The 23,959-nt window shown below is 57.4% G+C and overlaps 1 protein-coding gene and 1 long non-coding RNA gene across 7 annotated transcripts; one reads left to right on the top strand and one right to left on the bottom strand.

Moving 5' to 3' along the window:
* The first annotated feature begins 4,881 nt into the window (after positions 1 to 4,881).
* C1qtnf1 (C1q and TNF related 1) lies at positions 4,882 to 23,959 on the top strand. 6 transcript variants are annotated; one of them, XM_078041528.1, is made up of 5 exons: positions 4,887 to 5,041; positions 5,952 to 6,234; positions 18,613 to 18,789; positions 20,888 to 21,027; positions 21,748 to 23,959. In XM_078041528.1, exons 3-5 carry the CDS (start codon positions 18,626 to 18,628, stop codon positions 22,296 to 22,298), a joined length of 855 nt encoding a protein of 284 aa, XP_077897654.1. In that variant the 5' UTR covers positions 4,887 to 5,041; positions 5,952 to 6,234; positions 18,613 to 18,625; the 3' UTR covers positions 22,299 to 23,959. The 6 variants fall into 6 exon arrangements, with proteins under 6 accessions (XP_013217150.1, XP_077897654.1, XP_077897655.1 ...); XM_078041529.1 differs by having other exon boundaries at positions 4,888 to 5,041; positions 5,978 to 6,234; XM_013361697.4 differs by lacking the exon at positions 4,887 to 5,041 and adding an exon at positions 15,033 to 15,232 and having other exon boundaries at positions 5,968 to 6,234.
* On the bottom strand, positions 12,393 to 14,960 carry LOC144375944 (uncharacterized). The gene is made up of 2 exons (XR_013435845.1): positions 14,695 to 14,960; positions 12,393 to 13,315 (listed from the first exon to the last, which is right to left on the bottom strand). It is a non-coding gene; the product is annotated as an uncharacterized LOC144375944 (long non-coding RNA).

Below are 23,959 nucleotides of genomic sequence, written 5' to 3'. Positions count from 1 at the left end.
AACCCAAGCCCTATAAATTCTTGAATTCATTGATGTCTTGCTAAACGAAGTCCCAACACATTCTATGGATTGTTATTGTAAATTATCCAAATCTTTTAATTACTATGATATCTACATATGCATCCCAGCTTGGAGATGACATTGTTCCTGGTATCTTTAAAGCTCTCCAAACCCTTCCCATTCCCAACCCCTTTCTACCCTCCAGAGCTAGCCATGATCCAGAATGTTACTGTTGATCATTTTCTTGCCTTACTTTATGGTTTTTGCATATAGATGTGAAACTATATTGTTTAGTTCTACCTATTTTAACCTTTTAAAACAACATGAAACTATGCATTGGATGACAGATGCAGTTGTTCCATGAATACTATCAGGCATTTAAGTTTTGCTGATCTGCTGCCGTTAAATGTCTTCTCCCTGCCTGATAACTTGGAGAGTTTGGACCATTTATTCTTCTGTGGATGCCCTAACATCTCAGTGCTATTTTTAGGAAATAATTCATCCTTTTCCCCATTAATAGGCAGGTAATGCCAGTTTTGTCATACATCAAGTTTCAGTGCACACTTGGATCTATTCGGGGACTCTTACTTTGTATTGATATTTCAGATCTGCTCTGATGCCACTTCATTATTGCCTCATTATATTAGTCTTTATATGTTGTAGAACGTGTTCCCCGATCCTCAACTATTTGGGATGTTGAGTGGAATTGTTTTGAGTCTATAGATTAGTTGAGAGAAATCTGAGGATTTTATGATGTGGAATTTTCTGCCCAAGACCGATTTGCCTTTCCACTTAATTCAGCTCTTTGCTGTTTTTCAGTGCAGTTTGGTTTTTCGCTTCTCATTATAGCTTGGGATGGTTCCAGCTCACCGTCGAGAGAGACGTTTCATTCTCTAATCAGTTGCACGGCATTCTGCTGTGTGACTGTGTTGTAATTTACTTTACCAGGCCCCCAAGAGTTCTTTCAGGATACCTGTGATCTTTTTTATAGGACAGCAATGCTTCCGGGTTGTCCCTGTGTGATTCAAACACAGTTGTCCTGGGTTTTAAATTGGTATTTGCACACTAGGAGTGAACACACACTCCACAAAGATTGTGTTGTGAAATTGCTGCCCTTGAGGTCAACAGTGACACAATTAGGTTTCCATTCGATTTTCATGATTGTCTTCATGTCGTGAGAGAATTTACCATGGCTTCTGTTGGGGCAGAAAGGCATAATACTCCTTGCCTAGCACGGGGGTCGTGGCCCAGGCTCCTGGAACAGAAGACAGTAGCAAGAGTAAAGCATGACAAATTCCTCCGAGTTTTGTTTTGGGTCTTCGTAAAACAAAGACCCAAAGACCCAGATTTGATGGTCGAACAGATTTGGAAATGTGATGGGACAAAAGGGGATAACCTAGAGGGATCAGACCGGGGAGGGGAACCCAGCTACGCCTGTTTGTCCAGCTCCTTCCTCCTGAGAGTTGGGCAGGACCCTTTCTGGAATGGAGGTCATATAACCTACCCTCAGACAAGGAAGATAGAGAAATTCCTTCTGGCCTGCTTCAGAGTGAAGGTTCTAGGCTTTATGGCTGCTTTGGGGCAGAGGGATTCTAGCTTCCTCTCTCCAGGGAGAGAGGGGCTGAAGGCCAGAGAGAGGCTGTGTCCAGGCTGCTGCCGAGGCCTTGCGTCTCCTGCGAAGCAGGCAGCGTGCACAGCACCTTATCTGTGGCTTCGTGTTCTGAGCCCCGAACCCTGGGCCCCTCTCTCCTTTGGTTTCGGTGGCACCTTTCTTCACCGGCATTCATTCTTTCAGGCAGCCCTTCCACAATCTAGTGCTTAGGGCCGTGCTGGCCGCCAGGGGGCCCTCTCATTTCATCTCATGGAGTGGACTGTTGCTGTCATTGTTCTGTCTAAGCCTAGTCTAACTGAAAGCATTCATTACCAAAAGAGGGGAGTAAAGGGTTAGAGACAGAGAAACTGAGGTTGAGGGAAATGAAGTGGCTTGATTAAAGTGGCGTGTAAATGACAAAAGCAAGACTGCAAGGGTAGTTTCTCACCACCCACCTCCTGGAGCCCTCTGGGAAGGAAGGCCCCCTAGCTTGTGGTTTCCTCCAGGAATGAGCCCCATAAAGAAGCAGATTAACCTGGCCTGTCCTTGCAGCTGTCGATCCTGATCTCCACCTGCCGGAGCCTCCCAGAATAGGGAAAGTGCTGTCCAGGAGCCATGAGCGCTGGCCAGTGGCCAGGAGGCTCGGCGGCTGCCAAGTTTCCACTTTTCTATCTCAGCAACTTCTCCAAGTCTCCATGGAGCCTCTCCCCACCCCTACCCCTTGGCAGTGGGTCACCACCAACTCGAGCCCTTGGGAATGGAATTCAAAAGTTTATAATACCAGTCTCTGCCTTTGTGGGGTAACTGGGCAGCCTGGCCCAAAATAGCTGGAAGGGCAGGATATGAGCGCTGCAGTGGGAAAAATCACAATACCACTAATGACGCCTTGTGCTTATCGGGAACCCAGTGTCTCACAGCCCTCAATGTAGCTTTTTCCAGCAATGGGAAAACAGACACAGCAAGTACTGATGACATGGCCTGGGAGGGGGGACAAATTGCCAAGTAGGGGAGGGCACAGAGTGTGCTGCCTGCTCCACAGGGTTCCAGAGAATGTTCCTCTGGGAGTCTCCGGCCTCATCCCACAAACAACCCTGGTCTGAGAAAGGGGGGGCTGCTTGGGAACATCCAGGAAGCTGTAGGGCCTTGGCCCACACATGCGTGTAGATGCAGCTCCCAGGAATTGCAGCATGTGCTTGGTGCACTGCTCATTTGGGGGCCCGAGGAGGTCTCGGAGGGGGCTGGGTGTTTGTGGTTGGCTTTGACTTCTGACCCAGCGTCCCAGGGCTGATGCAGTCTGCCCCCGCACCGCTGCTGCTGGATTGGGTTTTGGTTTGTTCTGTTTTTGTTTGCCCCGACTCTTGTCCTAGCACCCACAGGAAGGTGTTGGCTACACTGAGAACATTCTGGTTCTAATTGCTCGGGGCCTTCACGGCTAGGGATGAAAGAAAATCAGGTCGTCTGCAAGAGCATGCACATTTGCCAGATTTGCTGCCTTTCTTCCTTACAATCTTACGCAGAAACGGAGCTGGTGACAAGGGCAGCTGTCTGGTGTGGTGACACCATTGACTTCCCTCACTGAGCCTTGGCTGTGTTCTTTGGGAGCCGGCCTTGTCTCTGCCCGTTTGCCTGTGGGCTTAGGCTGTGGGCCACAGTGATATTCTCAACCTGGGTCCCTGCTCTTGGAATTTCCCACGCCTCTGAGCCTTCTGTTTCACAAGTACCCTGGGAAGCCCCAGGCTCATTTTGCTGTATTTAATATCATGCTGCATGCCCCCCCGCCCCGCCTCCAGTAAAATGAGTAATTCCTTTTCTAGTCTCTTGGGAAATGTGGGGACTCATCCCAAAGGAGGAAAAGAAGATTATATTGATAACAATGATAATTACCATGAACATTGTAGCACTTTGTGTCTGCCTCACCCACCTTTTTATTAATTGTGAGAGCAACTACAGGTTCCTAATTGCTTCTCCCAAACCCCCCAATACATAAAGCTCTCAAAAGTTGATTTTTCCTCTAAATGTGCCACAAATTTAACAGATCAATGTGCCTTGAACCATTGTGAGACTATAAATGGCCTTCCTTTATTTCACCACAGAATAGTCCAAATGTCTTGGAAGAGTGCTGCCCAAAGCCCCCTGGTGTGAGGAGCTTACTCTGAACACAAGTGGCTCAGCTGGTTCCAGGTCAGAAACCCTGGGCCCATCTCTGCGTGGTAGGGAAGGAGCAAGGAGACCCCCCAGATTCTCTGCTCCCTGGCTGGGTCAGGGTAAGCTGACCCAGCTCTGGGACTCCGCCCAGCTCTGGGACTCAGTGCCCTTGTCCAGGTGCGCCTGCTGCAGACGGGCATCATCCTCTGCTGTGTTTCTGAGTTCCACCGTGGGGTGGGGGTGGGGGACTCCAACTCCTTGTCTTGGAATTATGTTGCAGGTAAGTTTCTTTCAGTTCGTCAATGCCAGAGCCATCTTGCATGGAGGAAAGAGAAGGAGCAACTCTTCCATCTTCTGCATCTTTTCTGAACTGTGCACCCAGCTTTGTGGATTTTGGTGTTGGCCCAGGTCTTCACTAAGTGGAGGCTCCTGGGAAGGGCAACAAGGAGCTTTCCCATTGCATGCAGGGAGTTCCCAGCCCACCAGAGTCCCAGGGGGCTCTCAGTCTGGGCAGCGGTCTCGTGGGGCTGCATAAGATGCTGCCTGCTTGCCTCCTCTGCTCTGCTTGCTGCTTTCCTGAGTGTCACGACCGCACAGGCTATTTGGGGACAGTAAATGGGGGAGGTCAGTCTACGTGCCTGGATGGGAAACTTCCTCATGTTACTTACAGGAATGAAGATGAGCTTATCTCTGCATTTTCCTGGATTGATAAGCAATGGAGGATGTAGGTTTTGCCAAGCCTCAGACATGTATGCCAAAGAACATGAGCTGTCCCCGGTCTGCCAGGGCAGTGGAGGCCATGTCTCTAATGGAGGCGGGTTACTTGATCTCACCAAGCTCCTCCAGTGCTCTCTGGGCTCCAGGGGCTAGGCAGCATTTCTCCTTCACGTCTCCTCCTCACAGGGGATTGGCTCTGGAGGTTGGGGTCTCTGGAGTGGAAACCCCATCCTCACAAGCTGCCACCCCCATCCCAAGCCCTCCTGCTTCTAGTGCATCTCCACCCTTTCTCAGCTCTGCCCAGATGTTGGCCTGGGCCCAGCCCCGGGGCAAGAGCATGTGCCTGGTGGCATCCTGCTCACACACTCCTCCTCCTCCTCCTCTTCCTCCTCCTCCTCCCTTTCTGTTCTCGAAGCCTTTCCAGATGTCAGTGTGGCTCAGGGAGGAAATTCCAAGGCCAGGAATAGTGAAGCGCAGCCTTTCTGTTTTGCTCCTAACATCCCGAACTAGCATCCTTCTTTCTACATCTCCTGTCCAGATGTAGCCAGAGAGGAGAGATGCCGTCGCTGGAGTGACAGCAGAGCACAGGTACAGCACCCAGTCCAGGAGCAGAGGGGAGGGACACAGAGGAGAACCAGGGGAGAAGCAGAAAAGAAGAAGGCACACTGTTATCACTGCCAGGGCAGCTTCACTCCTCTGGCCAGACCCTTCCTCTTCTCGAGCTGTGGTAGGGTTCCAGAACAAGCCTGTGTGACTCAGAGCTGGGGCTGGGGAACGGAGGGACAGCACTGGAGAAGCCTGTGCTGCGGTCTGCCTGGAGACTTGTTCAGGAAGAGCATTTATATAAGAATAAGAAAATGTCTGTTTTCCACCTCCAGGAATGAGAGGCCTGGAAGAGACAGAGCAGACCCCTGTCCCCTCTGGCCCCACCACTGGGGATTCTAAGCGTTCTGAGCAGGGATTGCCCCTCACCTCTGAGCATGGAAACCAATAAACCATCTCCTTCCAAACATGCACACGTGTGCACGTGCATGCCTGGACCCCGAGAGCTGTTAGAGAGGGCTTGTAGATTCTCCCAAACCTGGTGCTGGTCCTCGGACCCCCATCTGCGGTGTGTCTTAACTCTGCCACAGTTTGGACTTGGGGCAGGATATAGCGGGTGCTTGAGCCCATCCCCCTGCCACTAAGTAACTTGGGTTCTCAGCCTTGCTGGGTGCCCCTGCCCTGTGCAGGGCATCCTCGTCCTGGATTCCCAGATACCTCTGCATCTGGACAGGCCCCAGGTGCACAGAAGAGGCCACCTGCACCCCAGCTGGGCTGGCTGCCCCGCGTGGCCAGGAGGAGGGAGCCGGCAGGGCACACACACAGTTAATCCTCGGCGGCTGCTGTTTGGCTAAAATGCTCTGGGAGCGATCTAGGCTCCTCTGCAGCTCACATCTGGCTGGGTTTGCTCTTTACGTGTTTGTCCTGCTTTCTTCCTCTCTTCTTTACTTTCGAGAAACCACGTTTCCGCTTCTGCCCAAGGAGACCTTGGAGCCTGCAGAGAAGATAAAGGTGCTGGGTCAGGGCTGCTGCTGCTCCAACCTGCCCCCTCCCGTTCTGAGCCTCCTTCCCAGGGGACTTCTTTCCCTGTCTCCTTCGACAAGTCTGTGCTTCCCGAGATCGGGCTCTGAGGAGGCTTTGCCGCTGGAGATGCTTTAAGAGGCGGTGCCGTGAGAGCCCCAGAGAGGCAGCGGGGAAGACAGACGCAGCTGGTGCAGCCCTGCTCGGTTCAGAGGGAGGTAGGTGGCCTGGGGCAGGCAGGTCAGAGTGAGGAGGGACTCAGTACCGCCCGCTCCTGTCTTCCTGGCTTCAGCCTGGTTGCTGGAGCAGACTGGGCAGGACAGAGCAGAGCCTTGCCAGGGGGACCATGGGTGAGGTGGAGGGGCAGGGTGGGCAGCTGTGGCCAAGGGGCAGAGAGCAGAAGTTCTGGGAAGCACTGTGCCTGCTCTTGCTAACTCCCCGGCACAGGCCGGTTGGTTCTGCAGAGAGCCCTGGGGCCAGCGCCCTCTGACCGGGAGGAGGCGGGCTCTTTTGCAGACAGAAGCTGTCGGGAGCAACAGTACCTTCTCCCATGTTCTGTGGGGTGTTTATCTTGCTTCACTCTTCGCTTGGTGCTTTTCTGAGAGTGTGGGAGAAAAAAGAAGGGTACCCGTGCCCACCTCTGCACCTGGCAGAGATCCCCCAATGTCACCTGGACCACCTGAGATCCAGGTCTCTCCCATGCTCTCTGTGGCCCACTTGGGCCCTGCACAGGACAGGAAATGTGGACTTTGGCCCCCTCATCTCACAGCCCTGGTGTTCCTGGAGGGTATCCAGCTTGGGCAGGAAAAAACAATGTCACATCCCTGGGGATCCTCCTTGGAAGGATCCACTGAGAGTGGCCCTGCTCTGGGACTGCATTGCTGAGCCACTGTGGAGTCTCTGGTTGGTGCATGTCCACCCACCAGCCACCACCCAACTCTCCAGGGCACCTCCGCAGGTACGGGTGTGGTCTTTATTCTGCCAATCCCCGGCTGCCCTGGCTGCTTCCAGCCCTGGAGAGCCAGGAGCCTCCGTGTGCTCCCAGCACGCCTGGCAGTCCTGTCCCATCCTGGCTTGGAAGGGCAGAGGGAGCTGCCTCTCTGCCATGGAACTCGCCTCTTCCATCTCACCTAGTTTCTAGGGACGGAGGCCACGGGGCAGGCTTTCCTGAACTTTGAAAATGAGACATGTCTTGAGAAATGACTTCCTGGACCCCCAGGAGCCTGATGTCCTTACAGACTGCTTGGGCTCTGCTTTGTATAGTGTAGAAAGCACACACGTGCGCCCGGCCGTGCAGCCCACACGCACTGTCACAGATACATGTGCTTGGCCGGCGTGTGCTGCAGGGAGGGGACGTGTCTGCTCCACAAGGCCTGCCCAGGGTCCCTGCTAACCAGAGAGGAGCCGCAACAGGAGCCGGTGGGCAGAGGCTGAGGTCAGTGGCAGCTGTTCCACTCTCCCTCTTAGACCTGTAGAGCCAGAGAGGACTTAGAGATGACCCAGCAACCTGGGTAAGAACAATGGCAGCCGCCAATTTGTTGGTTCTTCAACTCTATCAAGGGACTCCACTGTGCAAAGCTCAGAGGAGCTTGTGGCTTGCCCGAGCCAGTGGACAGAGGACCTCAGACCCTGACCTGTGTCCTCATGCCCTGAGACTGTGTTCAGTACACTCCACGCAGGCTGGGGACACTGAGCGCAGCACTCCACAGTGAGGTGGGATCTGAGCTTCTCAAGTGTCCCCTTCTCTCCGCTGACAGAGAAAGCCCAGGGCAGGACGCAGGCAGCAGGGCTGCTTCCCAGGGACCCACTTTCTTCCTTCCTTTCCTTCTCCTACCGTCTGGAGTCCCCCATGACCCCAAGGAAGGTGCAGCAGCAGGGGACAGACATGTGGCCAGGGGTCTTGGGTGGGCCCTGTTCAGCCACAGGACACCATTGCCCAACACTAAGGTTGGGAAGCCCAGGCTGTCGGAGGGTGCAGGCAGCTGCCTCCCATCCTGGGGTATAACCTCCCGGCCGGGGCCCGGGGCAATCAGGGCAGCCTTCAGTGTCTCTGAACGTGCTCCTTTCTGCAGTTCTCCCGTGCCTCCCCCAGCTGTAATTAGCGTGACTCATAAGCCAAATATTCTGGCATTGAACTTCACCCATCAAAACAAAGATGAAAAGAATTTCATAGAAATCTGTGCCACAGGGTGTCCTCACCGGACACCAGCCTCCCTGCGTCCTGTCCTCAGGGGTCGGGCCCTTTTGTGGGTCTCAGTTCCTGAGGCCGGGGTGGCGGAGGCCCCAGGGCTTCAGGGAGGGTGGGGGGGACAGCACTGGCCCGAAGGCAGGAAGAAGGAGACATTCTGTTGCAGTCCCCTGCTGCTGGCTGCCCAAGGCCCACTCTTCCTGACAGCCCACCCTCCCTGGAGAGAAGGGGAAGCTGCTGGGCTGCCTGCCCCAGAGCCCCAGGACACCCAAGTGGGGCGGTGGCCCCCGGGGAGCTCCATCCTGGTAGCTTGACTACTGTGTTGTTTTCTCCCGTTTTACCCATGAAATCTGCCTTCTGCTATTGTCAAGTGACACAAGGCAGCTCTGCCGACTGGACTCTGCCACCTCCCTGACCCTTATGTGGTGTGGGAGATGGCCTGCCCGCCTCCGAGAGCAGTCTGCCAGAGGACCCAAAGCTCCACATGGGTTTCCTCTGCCCTGGGGCTGCCCAGTGAGCCAGCCTCTCCAGCCCTGAGCCTCAGCCCTGCCCTGTCCTTGTCTGGAGGTGCCGGTGCTGAGCTTGACATGGAGACCTGCGAAACCAGGCCCGCCCCTTCCTCCTCCGCCAGCCCCAGTGCAGGGTTCTGCAGAGCTCACCCTGGGGGAGGGGCAGTGCTGGGGGCAGCGTGGGCCTCTGAGCCTTTGGGAGGACTCTTGGTCTCTGGATCCTAGTCAAGTTGCAACTGTGCCATTTTGGTGCTTGGGGGTGTGTGGGGGGGTGGGTACATTGGCATCCCCTCAACCCACCCCTCCTTGCCTGTGATCAATTTCCAAACCAGGTATAGATAGGGGCACCTGAGGCCCCCTCACCATCCACTGGGGGTAGGGGGCATCCCTGCCTGTCTCTGAGTCTCCTGCAGATCAGCAAGCCCCTCCTTGGGCACCGCCTGGCCAGGACGGTTGTCTGGATGTCCACAGGCTGGCCTGGCCTCAGTGTCTGACCATCTTCCTGGCTCCTGTAGGAATTTTCCTTGAAATGAGACAGCAGACAGGGAGGCAGGAGCCCAGGCAAGGCCGAGAAGAGAGGCAGCCAGGCGAGACGGGGATAGGGAAGCCAAGTCCTTGGTGCCCAGGGACGGTCAGACTTACTCCTGGCTGCTGCTGGAGCCACACATGCTGGACAGCCCACACTCTGGGGCTGCTCCCCGCCACCCTTGGGACGTCTGATTACCAGCTACCCTCTACCCTTGGGACGGGGGAGAGAGGGGAACTCTCCTGGTGGTGGTGAAGAGGGGCTTAGGCAGGTGTAGGCTAGAAGCTAGGCTGGGCCCCCTGACTCTGCCCTGCAAGCTTCTGGGATAGGCCCTCAAAACTGGGGACCAGGCTGGGGATACAGCTCATTTGGTAGAGTGTTTGCACCATGTGTGCTGGGTTCTGGTGAGATATCGGACAGGGATCTGGATGGGTTCAGGTGGCCATGGGGCTCCTGGACAGGTTCAGGGTGGCCATGGGGGTGAATGTCTTTTGGCATTCACCCCGCTCCCAGGGCCCCCTGAAGTTCTATCCAGCAGGCGAGGTGGTGGGCCTGTAAGTCCTGTGCGCTGCTTCACTGGCTGAACATATTGGATTGAGGCAACCCTGGGAATGGAGGCTGCTGAGCCAGGTTGGGGCTGCAGGGAGGCAGGGAGGCTTGAGCCTGATGTCTGCCCCTCCCTTTCCCCACTCTCCTTTCTGTTCCATCCTGCGGGTTCCTCCCAAAGGCACCTCCAGTGGTGCCCACTCATATCCCACCCTGGGCAGCCTCCCAAGGAAAGGTCAGGCCAAGCATGCGTGCAGCCCCTCCTCTGGCCAGCATGGCCTCTTCTTCCACTCCCTCCTGAGGTGGTACTCAGCCTCCCTCCTTTGCAGGGGGCACTCAGGTCCATTTCTGCTCATCAGGGCGCTGGGGTGGGAGGCGGCCATCTGCATCCCGCCTGTGTGTCCTGGCCTTCCCTCTTCCCTCAGAGCTTACCAACCTGCTGCTCTCCCTCCACCCTGCCAGAGCAAGACCCCGAGAAGGCACCGCAGGAGGCCCAGCGTTGGGCACCTCATATGGAAGCTGTGGGAGGGGGCTGGCTGCTCGGTGCCGAACCCAAAGGAATTGGACTCCAGTGGGGGAGGGGGCGCAGGTTAAGATGCCAGCAGCCTGGCACTTGGAGATCTCAGCACGCTGCGGGGAAGACGCCTCAGAGGGTGCCTGGCATGCAGCAGAGGCACGCTGCATAAGTCCCTATTGAATGTAGGGATGCAGGCTCAGCTGGTGGCATTCCCTTAGAGCCAAAGGTGGCTGCTGCTGACAGGTCTATGACGGCAGCTAATCCAGCGCACACCCCAAACCTGAGCCCCGTGTGCCGGAGCAGCCGCTGCCCAAGGAAGGCTGTATCTTCGTATTCCAGTCCGCAGCTGAGACTTCCGTGTCAGCCAGTTCATCCTCCACACAGCTCTGCCTGAGCCGTAGATCTGCGCGCCATCGCCAGCCCCGCCCCCATTATCTACTTTTCCATGCATAGTCAAGTTCCCTGGAATAAGCAAAATGCTCCCTTAGTCTCCAGGGTGGGGCTTATTTGTCATTTTTCCTAAGTGGAAAATAATGTGTATTTACTGTGAAAAAACATGAGACTGTTACAGGGGGAACAAAAACAAAGCACAAATAAAAGAAAGCACAAATAAGACAATGTTAGAGAGCCATGTTCTCATCATGCCTGGACAGTTGCCATCAGCGGCCAGGTGGTGGCCTTCGCATGCTGTGGTTGAGTGTCCACTTGTACGTGTGTGCACGCGGCTTTCAGCCTGCACTTTCCCTCAGAACGTCTTTCCATGGCAGTAAGGGTTCATGGTTTGCAGCGGTCACTAATTGTAGGCAGCTTCCGGGTCTCCTGGTCCATCACCTCCCCACTTCTCCCCACTGCTGAGCTCACCTCCAATCAGCCACCTGGGTGTTGTGTTTTGTCTTTGGTCTTTTCCTGGATGGTCTTTTCCTGTCGTCTTGCTGGACGCTCATGTGGCTTGTAGCCTTGGCTAAGGAGGCAGCAGGGTTTGCTGGGAGGGTTTGCTTTGGGAGGCAGGAGGTGCTCTGGGTGCAGATGGAGGAATAGCTAGCAAGGACAGCTCCCAGGCTCATGGCGGTCAGCATTCCGGAGACACACCATACTGTCTTCTGGCTCCCTCCCTCCCCACTCTGTTTGGACAGGTTTGAGCAGCTCCAGTCTGTAACCAGTCCTGTTTGGATGGTGGCTTTGCTACTTGGGATTGACTGAAAGGTGAGGGAGGGGTTCATGCCACACTGGATGTGAGACACTGGATGCTGGAGAGCTGGGAAAAGTCCAGAGGGACAGATAAGCCCCAGTGATTACAGACCTCTGAGTAGTAGACGCTGGGGGAGGGTCGAGCCACAGCAGGGGAAGGGGGCCTGGAATACTTGCTGCAGGAGGCAGCATCAGGCCAGCTCTGAAGATGCACGGATGGAGAGGTGGCAGGACATGGGGCATCCTGAAGTGTGACTTGTGTTAGGGACTGAGGGAAGCAGCATGTGGCTGGAGTGAAGGAATCATATGCATGGATGACAGGTGGAGGCTGGTTGACAGGCGGAGGCCAGATGACAGGTAAGAGGCTGGGTGACAGGCAGGGGAGGCAGGAGCCTAGTGGGGATGGAGGGTTGAACCCCGTTCTTTGTCTCTGGATGCCCTTGAGCCAAGGGCAGCACTGATTTGCATTTTTAAAAAGTAGCCTCTTAAGGAGTCAGTGTAGGAGACAGAAGGAAGCGGGGAGGCCCAAGGAGAGCTGGACACAGTTGGTGGTGTTGGGGACCAAGGGGCAGGGGAGACCTGGGGGAGCTTGGCGATGGGTTTGATGTGATGGGGGCATGGAAGGTACTCGTGTTAGTGGCTCCCACTTGTGGCCTGGGTTCCAGCACCTGTGAACGGTGCTGTCTTTCACAGAGCTGCCAGCCCAGGAGGAGAAGGGAGGGCCGGCAGCAGTGAGGAGGGTGAGTTAATTGGGTGTTCGCGGCTCATGGCTGGGCAGAGAGGGATCCGGCAGACAGCTGGAGACACAGTGCAGGCCAGTCTGTCCAGGGGAGTGTCCAGCCACGTGGAAATGTTCTATCAGCAGTGTTGCCTGCTGTGGTAGCCGCTAGCCACGTGAGTGCTTAGAAAGTGGCCCCTTTATTTTGTTTAGTCTTAACAGATCAGAGCAGCCCATGGGCTGGTGTGCTGGAGAACAGGCCTGGCGCCCCTCGGTGTCCTGGGTGGAAGGCATGACGTAGGCCAAGGCAGCAGAGGAGGGTTTGGGGCGAGAGGCCCTGCAGACCTGGAAAGCAGCTGTGCGTGGGGAAGACCAAGGATAACCCCAGAGGGGGCAGCGGTTTGCCTGGGGCGGGAGGTGGGGGCATCCATACCCAGGGCCGTTCCCAGCAGAAGCTTTAAAGCTCCCACAGCAGAACGGCAGAATAGAGCCAGGTCACAGGTGATCTTGGCAAGAGGGGCCCAGGCTGGACCGGGCAGGAGACAGACCCATGGGTGCTGAGCCAGATCGCATTTCTGACGGAGGAGCCACTCAGTTTGGGCCACGGTCTGTCTCCTGCCAGGCTTCCCCGGTGGTGCCTGTGAGGTGTCTCAGCCAAGGCAGCCAGACAGGCGTGGTTTGTGCTGCCTGTAAAGGGCGGACTGCGGTGGGGCTCAGGCCACAGAATTCTCAGGTTCTTCCCTCCTCGGGAGCCTCTGCCCCGAAGGGTGGCACTGTGCTGGTGCTGGGGTGGTGGCTCCAGCCAGGCCACCTGCAGAGCAAGCTCCCAGCTGAGCCACTGGGGCCTTTCCCCTCTCGCAGTTCTCAAAGCAGGATGAGCCCTGCCCCAGGCGTCCCAGCTGGGAGGGGACCTGAGGTCAGCAGCTCTGCTCAAGGCAGTCTTTGTTCCCCCTGGGTTGCAGCAGCAGCTCTGCGGCTGGGCTGGCCAGGTGCTCCCAGGGCCCAGTGCCCAGCAGCCCACGTGGCAGTCGTATTTGCACAGGCTGGCAGAAACTTAGAGTCCCGCTCTCTGCTCCAGGTGAGTTTTCTTGGCCAAGATGCATTGCCCTGGAGAGGAGGGAGATGCTGTAGGATGGGCACGTTCTTGGTCTCTCCTCTCCTCACTGTTAAGTCCCAAACGAAGCCTCACCTCCATCCAAAGGGAACCTTTGTTAGGAACTAGCAAGTAGCCCTGGAAGAACCCACCTCTTCACTCCTGGACTCGGGCTGTGGAGGTAACCCCATAAACCCCCAGACTTTCAAACAACCGAGACAGGGAGCAATTCTCGGGAGAGGGAAAGAGGGAAATTCCCAGAGGAGCTGGGCCCTCAGGGTTCCTCCAGTGAGGCCTGCTGCCTCCCCTGTGTGGTTAGGAGGGAGAGATCCCCAGGCCAGCTGGGTCTGCCGGTCACACAGGGACATTAGGTGGTAAAGGGGCTTCTGTCTACTTGTCAACTAGAGGTCACTCAGCCTCCTCCTGCCCATGGTAGGTTTTGGAGTCTGGGAAATGGGCAGTTAATGTGACAAGGGACTTCTGGGGGAAGGAAAGGACCAAGAGCAGATGTCACACACTGGGAAACCCTGATGGTCCCTGGGGTCGGAGGAACACCCCATGTGGCACTTTCTCCTTTGTGGCCCCCATGTCTGAATCCCACTGCAGGGACTGGAGGGTGCTAAGCTTCTCACTGGGAGGCTGTCCCAGGCGTCAGCAGGCCTCTGTGTTAGGAGGATGTGCAGGAGGCAAAGGCGGTGGGGCAGGTGGGTGAGGAGTGGTGTGGGGACCACGTTCCCGTTGACCAAGGCTGACTAACCACATTCTTGATCTAGAACCTGTGCAGTGTAGGTTAAAATCCTTTACCCAGAAGGTGCACGGAAAACTTTAGGGTGGGGTCCAGGCCCTGGAAAAGACAGACGATTGCCTCGGGTGGGCCAAGGTCTGGGAGACAGCCAGACGCCCCAGAGAGCACCTGAGGCAGGCGGATGGAGAGAGGAGAGCAGAGCTGCAGGCGCTCCCACGGAGGCCTGGGAGCTGTACCGGGTGCACGCGAGTAAGGCTCCAGGTGACCCCTAAATCTCTGGCCTATGCTCTGTTCCTAGCTCCTCCTCCCTCCCCCACGACTTCACTTCAGTCTAAAACAGACCTACCTGATAGAACCTGATCAAGTGGCCAGAGTGTTCGCTTCTGCACTTTCCAATATGGCGGCCACTAGCCACAGGTGGCTGTCCAGAGCCTGGAATATGGCTGGTGTGGCTAGGGAGCGGAACCTTGAGTCATTTTGTGTCTGTGTGCTGGGGATGGAACCCAGGGCCTCACACACGCTAAGTAAGTGCTGTACCACTGAGCTGTGTCCCCAGCCCTAACTTTTGTTTTGTCTTAATTTAAATAGCTACCCAAGACTAACAACCACCCCGCCATTTAGCCCAGGTCTGGCTTGTCACCCGCTCACCGTTTTGGTTCATTGCCTGCCCTTTCGCTCTGAGCTGTAGCCGGATGCTTGTCTGCTTCCCTCTCTGGACTGTAATATTCCTGAAGTCAGGGAACGGACTTGATTTATGGCTGCAGTGCTCCCTCTCCCTCTCGCACCATGCCCTGCAGATCACGGCATCCAGTCCACCAGGCCTGGGTTTCGCTGCCCACCGGGAGGGCGGCTCGGACTTGCCTTCCGAGGCTCCTTTCAATCCAAGGAGATTATAGGCTTTCTGCCTCTTGGAACAGCTGCTTACCAATGAGGATTAAAGAAAGAAACAGTGTTTACAAAAGGGTTTTTTTGATGGCACTGGGCAGGGTGGAGCATCAAGGCAAGATCCAGGCAGGCGGCCTCTGAGCGCCAGGAGTCAACATCAGTACGTGGACGTGGGGCCAAGACCAACAGGGACCAGTTTTAAACAAATATTCGGAAACTTGAACCTGTGGATGGTGTTGCCTCCTTAAAGGGTCCATCGCGGGTCTGGAAGGGTCAACGCATCAGACCTCCTCCCGGTCCTGTGAGTGGTTCCACGTCTCCCTCCCTCCTCCCTCCTCCTGTAAGGGGGCTTCTGCTTGTGGGGAGGTGAATAGGGTGCATGGAGTGGGAGGCTGGGAGATGTAGTGGACAAACGGGAGCGGAGGTACCATGGAACTGGCTCTGATCCACTGGCTCCTGGACAGTGAAGAGCTTGAGGTCTCCAGTGGCTCTGACCGCAGCTCAGCCTGGAGACAGGGCTGTGTGGGTCCCCACTCAGGAGGCACCCCCATCAGCCCAGACCATGGGGCCACCACCCTGGACTTGCCTTCTCTGCGCAGCCTCTCGGGGGGCTTCCTTTGGCTGGGAATCTCTAGCAGTGATCCCGGAGCCAAGTTTGGCTTGATGTTGGGCAATAATGTTTTTGCCCTAAAGTGACTAAGATGATCGTAATGTCGTGACTCTGACTTTGCTGTGGGGTTCAGTGAAATGGTTGAGATCTTGTGGAAGAGGGAAAGGTTTCCATCTGGGTGTGCGTTGACTCTAAAGAGGAGGTCAGCAAAGACAGCCCTACACCAGCCTCCCTGCCCTCAGCCATCAGCCCGGGCCTCTGCCTGCCTTCAGGGCTGTCACCTGTCCCATGCCACCAATGCCATTATCCCTAACCCAGCCACATCCTGGGCCCCATCTCTTCTGGCCCAGGTGTAGAAAACACTCTTTTGAGGCTGGGAGGAGACGTACCAACAGTCACAGGGGTGCTTCCTCCCGGGGGCTTGGCACTGGTACTCAGCTGGGGGCAATTTTGCCCCCCAGGAGACAGACATAGGGCAATGGCTGGAATTTCTGATTGTCACAGCCACCAAGAGGGCTGATAGCCTGGAGTGAGTAGCCTGGGGCGCTTCCAACATCATCCCAGGAGGCTAGAGGACTCCTAGTGACAGGGAACTGTCCAGCTCACAGTGCCCAGGCTAAGGGTGAGCCAAGGGGGCCATGCACCTCTGGTTGTTACTCCAGAACTTTTCCAAAATGCAGACATATTATTTTGGATTTAGAAAATAAAAGAGTTTAAAGAAAGGAAAACTTCCTTTTAACTGATGCAAGCTTACCACTTAAGAAGGAAAAAAAAAGAGTAATGACTTGAGGGACCAGGGAAAAACAGGAAACACAGAAATAGAGAAATAAACAGATTTAGAGAACTCATTTTGACCAATGTTTGTGGAGTACCAGTGAAGTCCAGGGCGCTGCAGGGTGCTTGGCTGGTTGAGGGCACAAGGGGACATCCCAGGCCAGGAGGGGGACACATTGGCCTGCTGGGCAGGATCTCACAGGCCAGGTAAAGCTCTCTGCAGTCCAAGACAATGTGAAGGACAAATTAGGAAGGATGGGGGCTTTCCCAGGAGGGGTCTGGGGAGGCTTCAGGAGGAACATGAGGCGCTCAGGTGGGGGCTGGCAGGGCAAGGACTTGGGGTCACCGAGGTTGGCTGTCCGAGCTGCAGTGCACACAGCTCGAGCTGACTTCCCTAGGTCTGTTTGCTCACCTACAACTGTGGGGTGATAACGAGTGAGCGCGTCTCCTTAGAGGATGCTGTGGGTGCACACAAGGTCTGGGTGGGGTCGAGATGATCGAGGAGGAAGCCTTCTCAGACCAGCCTGTAGGGCCTGAGGCATCAATGGCGTCCATCATGCATGGACGCTCAGCCCAGTGCTGGTGAGCAGGAGAGAGGAAGACAAGGGCGCTTCTGGTCAAGGAAGAAGAGCGCCCACGGTGGACAGTGGCGGGAGGTGAGGGAACTCAGACCGGCCGCTCCTCGAGGCGTGTGGAAAATGCTGAGCCCTCAAGGCCCTGCCCGGGTTTCATGCAGCAGAAGCTGCGCTGGAACGGAGTCCCTAGGTGTGCATGTGAGCGTGTAAGACCACAGGATAGGTGTCTGCAGCGACTGCTGACCAGTTGGGCGATGGGGGAGACGTGCATGCTCTGTGGGAGAGCCCAGAGAGAAGTGAGGAGCAGGAGGGGTAGGTGAGAATTCCAGCATGTTTAGAGGTTCACATACACACTTTCTTTGGCAAGTGGGGGCAGGTCTAAGCAGCCTGCTGGTCACTGGGGTCTCTGGGCCCTGAGGCTCCCTGGCTGGTTAGTAGGGACTTGGAGGCGGGAGAGCAGTCTGGTTGCTGCAGTGGGGCAGCAGGAGGCTGGGGGGAGGCTGGTGTCCTCTCGTCTCGCTCCTCTTGGCCGTGACACAGGGGAGCCGGGCTCTGGGGCTTTCTGGGCCAGAGCTCCAGCTGCAGTGACCGGCGCCCTCACAGACGTGGCCTGGGCGCCAGCGGGGACAGCTGTTGGAGCACTCTCTTCAGAGCTCCTCAGTGAGCCCACTCTGGGGCCAAGGAGCCTCGCCCTGGGGCAGGGGTGTGCCCTTCCCAGGCGACAGCCAAAGGATGTTGGAAAGAAGGTCACAGCTTCCCAAGAGGAGTCTGGTCTGTAATTACTGACAAAGAGGAATCGTCTCCAATTTTAATTTTCCTAAAACACAGAGAGGAATGGAAGGTCGGGAGGGGGCATCTCCGTCCCGCTGGGCTTGCTTCTTCCTGAGCAGCGGAGAGGGTTGAATTAGGTGCTCAGGGTCCTGGGAGGCGTCAGACCTCGTGTTTGGGTGAACAGGAGAGGGATAGAATGGACCACAGTCGGGTGCCACAGCGGGAGGTTTCCCGCCCACCAGGAACAGCCAAGCGGGGCGACTCCTGATTCCAGGCGCGTGGACCCCAGCTCCCAGAGAGGGTGAGGGGTGACGCTGCTGACAGCCAAAGCAGAGAGGCTCTGCCCCTGTGGCTCACTGGGACCCCCAATAGTCACCTCTTCCCAGAGGACTCTCTCAGTACTGGAGGGGGAGGGTCCTGCCGCAAGCCTTTGCCAAAAGCACCATGGCCTTGGATGAGCTGACTCCATGTCCCCTGAACTGAATGCTGGAGGTCACCCACTGAGCACCCCTGTTGGTCAGGAGGAAGCCTGCAGCCCTCTGCCTACCACATGCCCACGCAAGAGGACCAGGGTGGCCGTTGTTGCACGGTGATCAGCCAAACCTGTTGGGATTCCGTCCACTGGCCCAACAGGTGGTAAATTACAACCATCTTCGTGGCCAGTGGCTGAAGGACTCTGGTTCCTGAGGCTGGGCTGGTACGGACACCACGGCGCACGGTGGTGTTTCAACCCCAGCCCGCTGGGCTGAGGCTCCAGTGGCAGAGCGCCCGTGTGCCTGTGAGTGTGCCCGTGTGTGTGTGTGTGTGTGTGTGTGTGTGTGTGTGTGCACCTGCCCAGAGGAGCACAGTGTTCCTGGTGACGTGGGGCTGGGGAGCCTCAGGTTTCCGGGCTCTCCTTTTGTGGAGCGCCTTCCTAACCTGGTGCTGTCCCCATGTGTCTCTTCCCACCAGGGTCAGCAGGAAGATGGGCTCCCATGGACAGGGACTTGTGCTGGGATGCTGCCTGCTTCTGGCCTTCACCTGTGGCCTGGTCCTGAGCCACGTGCCACGTGACCAGCGGGAGCAGCAGGAGCAGCAGGAGCAGGAAGAGGCCCAGGAGCTGCTGCCCCCGCTGGACCATGACAAGAGGTGAGGGACCGTGGCCCAGAAGCCATTGCAGGAGCTCCAGCTCTGGCTGAGCAAGCCCGGCCTCCCTGGGAGATAGGAAGGGTGAACGCTGAGGCTGAGGAGTGGCTCCTGGGGAGGCTGGACCTGGAAGATAGACAGGCCGTTTGTCTCCAGTGGCTCGGGCTCTGTCTGGAGGCGAGGTCGCAGTCCAGCTCTGAAGGGTTTGGAGTTTTGGAGCCGCATCCTTAGATTAAGAGCAAGCCAGGCCCGGCCTGGCCCCTAAGTGGGTCGTGGCCTTCTTGCTTGGCCCTGAGGATGTGTGCTGGAGTCCAGGTACTGCTTGGAGGCAGGAGGCCCCGGCAGAGAGCCAGGGACCCTGACGTCTTGTCCAGTAGCACGATGGCAGCCGGCGGGCGAGCACCCGCAGGTCAGGCACTGGCTTTCTGCAGGCCGTGAGCGCTTTGCTCTCATGTCTGTGACCCTCAGCAACACACAGACTCCAGATCACTGCGGAGGGTTTTAAAGAACTCACCAATGCTCAGGATTGCCCCTAGACTGCCTCCCATCGAGCACGAGGTCCTAGAGGCCTGGGCATGGCGCCATGCTGGGGCTGGGCTTCTTTGTTACCCTGAGTACCAGGCTGTCTTTACTGGGCAGGATTTGGGGACAAGGAGCCTAGTTCCTTTCTTCTTCCTTTGCTATTTTTTTTCATTCAACAAATACTTATTGCCTGCTGCCGTCAGGCCGCCCTCAGGTCTGTGGAAGTCATGAACCCTTGCCTCCAGGGACTCTAAGGGTGTGGGGAGACGGAGGCCCAGGGTAACAGTGCCACGGGCAGGCAGTGGAGCAGCCGTGTGTCTACAGCACTGGGGAGAGGGCAGAAGGGAAGGGTGAGACTCAGGAAGCCCAAGTCAGGAAGACCAAGAATGCAGTCTCAAAGGACACGGGGCCTCCCAGGTGCAGGAGGGAGAGCTGCCCGGCAACCTGCAGGGTAAGTACCGACATGTGACTGGCAGGGGAGACAGGCGGGGGCGGGGGCGCTGGGGCCCGGGAGAGGATGGGAAAGGGACGAAGCCCGGTCGCTGAGTCTGTGGGGAAGGTCTCACCTGAACTTCATCCTATAGGGAGTAGGGCTCGCGGGGAGGTCTGCATAGGACCGGGTTCCAGAAGGCATGCTGGAGGAGGCATCAGGACCATGGCTGGCTGCTGGAGGGACAGTTCCAGGAGAACTGTCTACATGGTGCTGGTGCAGGAGCCCCCAGCCCAGCCCTGGGCACTGGGGCTGGGGCTGAGTGTGATGGTGCAGCCAGGGGCCACCTGGGGGGCTGAAGCCTCTACCTTAAGCCCCTGGTGTCGGTGCTGGAAACAGACTTTGGGAATAAAGAGTTCCAGGGCAGAGGGACACAGACAGGGGCTTCAGTCTTGGCCATCTCTGGATGGAGTCTTGGGGCCTTTCTGGATTCTGGGTGGGTTCTGAACGGAGGGCCTGTGGACCCACTTCTCATATTATCTGGGGTTCAAGGTGGGAGCAGAGTTGGACAGAAGCTGGCTGTTCAGAGGCACTGTGCTGCCCCAGAGATGGCTCAGCCTGGGCCAACGGAGCCGGAGCCAGAGCCAGAGCACAGTGCAGTGCCAGAGGTGCCACAAGGTGGCAGCAGGGAACCACCACCACCCACCAGCCGCTGAGCAGGTCCTTCCAGAGGTCAGGAGGGAGACCGCACCTCCGCTGCTGCTGCCCAGGTCATCCTAAGCATCAAGTCGAACCCTCTTGCTTACAAACCCAAGCAGATTATCTTCTTCAATCATAGACATGTGACAAGGACTCCTAGAGTGGGCCTGTGTCACTGGAGGACCGTGTCCTGCCCCGTCTGTGTGTAGCCCTGAAGTTATTGATGTGTCACTGCTGCTCCCATGACCACTGCCAGCAAAGGGTGGGGCTCTCTCTGGAGTTCAATCCGGGATCCCAGAATCCACCCTGTGCCGCTGGGACCCCGAGACTTGAACATCTAAGGGAGGGAGGGGCAGGTCAGGTCCAGGCCCCCAGACCCCTGACAGCAGGAGAGGGGCCAGGGCCCAGCCCTGAGTTCATGACTCTCACCCTGATGCTTTGTTCCCACAGGAATGAAGAGAAACATGAAAAATATAGCCCCAGCCGGGGCGGGGAGCCCCCCGCCTCCAGGTGCTTCCGCTGCTGCGACCCTGGGACCCCTGTGTACCAGGCAATCCCCGCGCCCCAGATCAACATCACCATCCTGAAAGGTCAGGGCTGCAGAGACAGGGCATCTCCTGGGGGCTGCCGCGGGCAGAGAGGGAGGAAGACTGTGGGGTCATTAGTCGGGGCTGGGCGGGAGCAGAACGGTCCCTGGGACAGAAGCGGAGGAGGGTTGTCATCAGCAGGGACAGGAAGACATCCTAGTTTTGAGGGTCTGGCTTGTTTCCAAGAGGAGCTGGCAGGACCAAGACCAGGAGAGGGAGCCTCAGGCTGCTGGGCCCCGGCACCTGCGCGGACCGCAGGCTTCCAGACTCTGTTTTGAGGCTTGGTGTCCCCAGCCTGCTTCTGAAATTCTGTCCACCCTCCTCCCCCATGACCTCGCTCAGCGGCTGGGAACACTTGCAATTGGGTTCTGAGCTGAGCCCTGACATCTGCAGTCCATTTGCTCAGAGCGAGCCTGGGCCTGGCCCCGGAGCCTGTTGCTTGTGGACAAACCCATATGTTCCTTTATCCGTGCCAGGGCTTTCCAGAAGGAAAAAAATATTGCTTCTGGATTAAAATAGAGCAACCCTTGAAAAGGTGGCTGTTGGTCTAACTGATCTGAGAATCAAAGCCCCCCAGAGGGAGGACCGGGCCTCACCCCGTGGGGCAGGGGCGAAGCCCTCGGGTCAGGGTGTGAGGTCCAAGCAGGATGGAGCCCCAAGCTGAGGTGCAGGCCCACCGTGGAGTGGCTTCCTTGATACCCCGTGTCTTCCTGTCCCTTTCAGGTGAGAAGGGTGACCGAGGGGATCGTGGCCTACAGGGGAAATATGGCAAAACAGGCTCCGTGGGCGCCAGGGGCCACATGGGACCCAAAGGGCAGAAGGGCTCCGTGGGCGCGCCCGGGGACCGGTGCAAGAACCACTACGCGGCCTTCTCGGTGGGCCGGAAGAAGCCCCTGCACAGCAGCGACTACTACCAGACGGTGGTCTTCGACACGGAGTTTGTGAACCTCTACGGCCACTTCAACATGTTCACGGGCAGGTTCTACTGCTACGTGCCCGGCATCTACTTCTTCAGCCTCAACGTGCACACCTGGAACCAGAAGGAGACCTACCTGCACATCATGCGGAACGCGGAGGAGGTGGTGATCCTGTACGCCCAGGTGAGCGACCGCAGCATCATGCAGAGCCAGAGCCTGATGCTGGAGCTGCAGGAGCAGGACGAGGTGTGGGTGCGCCTCTTCAAGGGCGAGCGCGAGAACGCCATCTTCAGCGACGAGTTCGACACCTACATCACCTTCAGCGGCTACCTGGTCAAGCACGCCTCCGAGCCCTAGTGGCCACCCCGGGGAGACCGCCAGCCTCCTTCCCTCCGGCCCTGCTCTGCGCCCTGCAGGCCCCAAGTCTGACCCCATGGCCTCTCGCCCCAGTCCCTGCTTCCTTGGCTTCTGCTCCCCGGCTTTAGCCCTCAACAAGGCGCCCTTGACGGGTGGGAAGCCAGCACCACGTGGCCGCCTCTGTCGGAGGAGGTCTGCCACGGATGAGATCACAGGGTGGGGCGCCTGCTGGAACTGGGGGCCTCCAGTTCCCCTCTGCACTCAGCCTGAAGTGACCCGAGGTGCACTGTCCAAGACCACAGCACCCTGCTCCCGTTCCGAGAAGTGACTGAGCAAATGCTTGAGTCGCCAGAGGCCCTGGAGGGGAGGGCCAGCCCTGCCATGGCAGCCTTTCCAGCAGGCTGGCTCCCCCTGAGACCCAGGGAGCAGAGCTAACAGGGGAGCAAGGGTGGAGAGCAGGGACACGGCCGGGGGTCGGGAGGCCACACCTGGCTTCATTCCACTAGGTCACCAATGAACCTTCCTGGGGGACAGCGGGACTGACCTCCGTGTTTGGCTAACATTGCTGTAGCCTTGCCCGAGGGCTCAGCGGGACCTCCTGAGCCACAGCGGCGAAGCCAGGGCAGCGCAGTCAGCTCCCCAGAGGGGCAGCCGCGCCCTCTTCTGTTGGCTCTGGGCTGGTAGAAGCTGACGGCTTGCTGCAGGCCATGGGCTCCTGACAGTGGCTGGGGACCTCAGGGACCCCTAGATCTGCAGATGGGGCTGGGAAGCCCAGATATATCCAGGCACCACTCCTGTCCCCCAGGCCACTCTGCGCCCTGCTGGGATCTCCATGCCCCTGCACTGACACTGCTTCCTGTCCCTGCTCCTAGATGGGTCAGCTGTGGGAAGTACCAGGCCTGTGGTTTGTTCCTATCAAACCATCTTGTATCACCTCAGAGTCCTGTCTCCTCTCGGGTCCAGGATCCTCTCCAGCATCCACTACGAGGCCAGGCTGATGGTCCATCTAGACCTGTGCATACCCAGGCCTCTTTGACCTGCAGCCTAAGGCAACGTGGGAGGGGCGTCCTCTGAGCCCCAGAGCAGGGAAGAGCAGGAAGGGGCTGGAGGGCTGCCCCCACCTGCTTCCGGAGCTCCATTAGGTCAGTCTTGAGACCAGGGTAGAAGAGAACCCCTGGGCCAACCACGGGGCTCAGACTCACACCCTGGAAGGTGGAGGTCCCCTGAGGCAGGAGCCCCTGCAGCTCTCTGGGACCACCTGGTGTAGGGCAGCTGCCTCCATGGGTGCTCTGGAAGTCCTTTTCATTGGCCCTGCGTCCTGGCTGCAGGGTTGCCTTCTCTGACCTCGGGGAACCCGTCAGCCCTCCCTGCTCGCGCTCCATTGACCCCCAGCCCCGGCACTCTCTCTGCCTGCTTTAGCCCTGACTTGCTGACCAGGCCTTCCTCCCACCATGGGTGCTTCTTGGTTGTGAACCATCCTTCTTTCCCCTGGAGCCTGTCTGCGGGTGTCCGGGGTCTGCAAGTGCCTGCTTTGGAAGGACTTGTGCTAGTCAGAGTCCACGAGGTGCATTGCTGTGGGCGTGGCGGGATGAGGGCCGCCTGGCCTTGCCCCGCAGCTCTCAGACCACCAACCATTAAACTTGGAACCGTGTTTTTCAGCA

This window comes from Ictidomys tridecemlineatus, chromosome 3 (genome assembly GCF_052094955.1).
Source record: "Ictidomys tridecemlineatus isolate mIctTri1 chromosome 3, mIctTri1.hap1, whole genome shotgun sequence".
Taxonomy (NCBI): Eukaryota; Metazoa; Chordata; class Mammalia; order Rodentia; family Sciuridae; genus Ictidomys; species Ictidomys tridecemlineatus.
This window is presented reverse-complemented; position numbering and strand designations above follow the sequence as displayed.

Coding starts and splice junctions, on each gene's coding strand:
- C1qtnf1 (XM_078041526.1), top strand. CDS start 6,928: ATGTCCACCCACCAGCCACCACCCAACTCTCCAGGGCACCTCCGCAG. Junction 18,790..20,887: donor CCGCTGGACCATGACAAGAG/GTGAGGGACCGT, acceptor TTGTTCCCACAG/GAATGAAGAGAAACATGAAA. Junction 21,028..21,747: donor CAACATCACCATCCTGAAAG/GTCAGGGCTGCA, acceptor TGTCCCTTTCAG/GTGAGAAGGGTGACCGAGGG.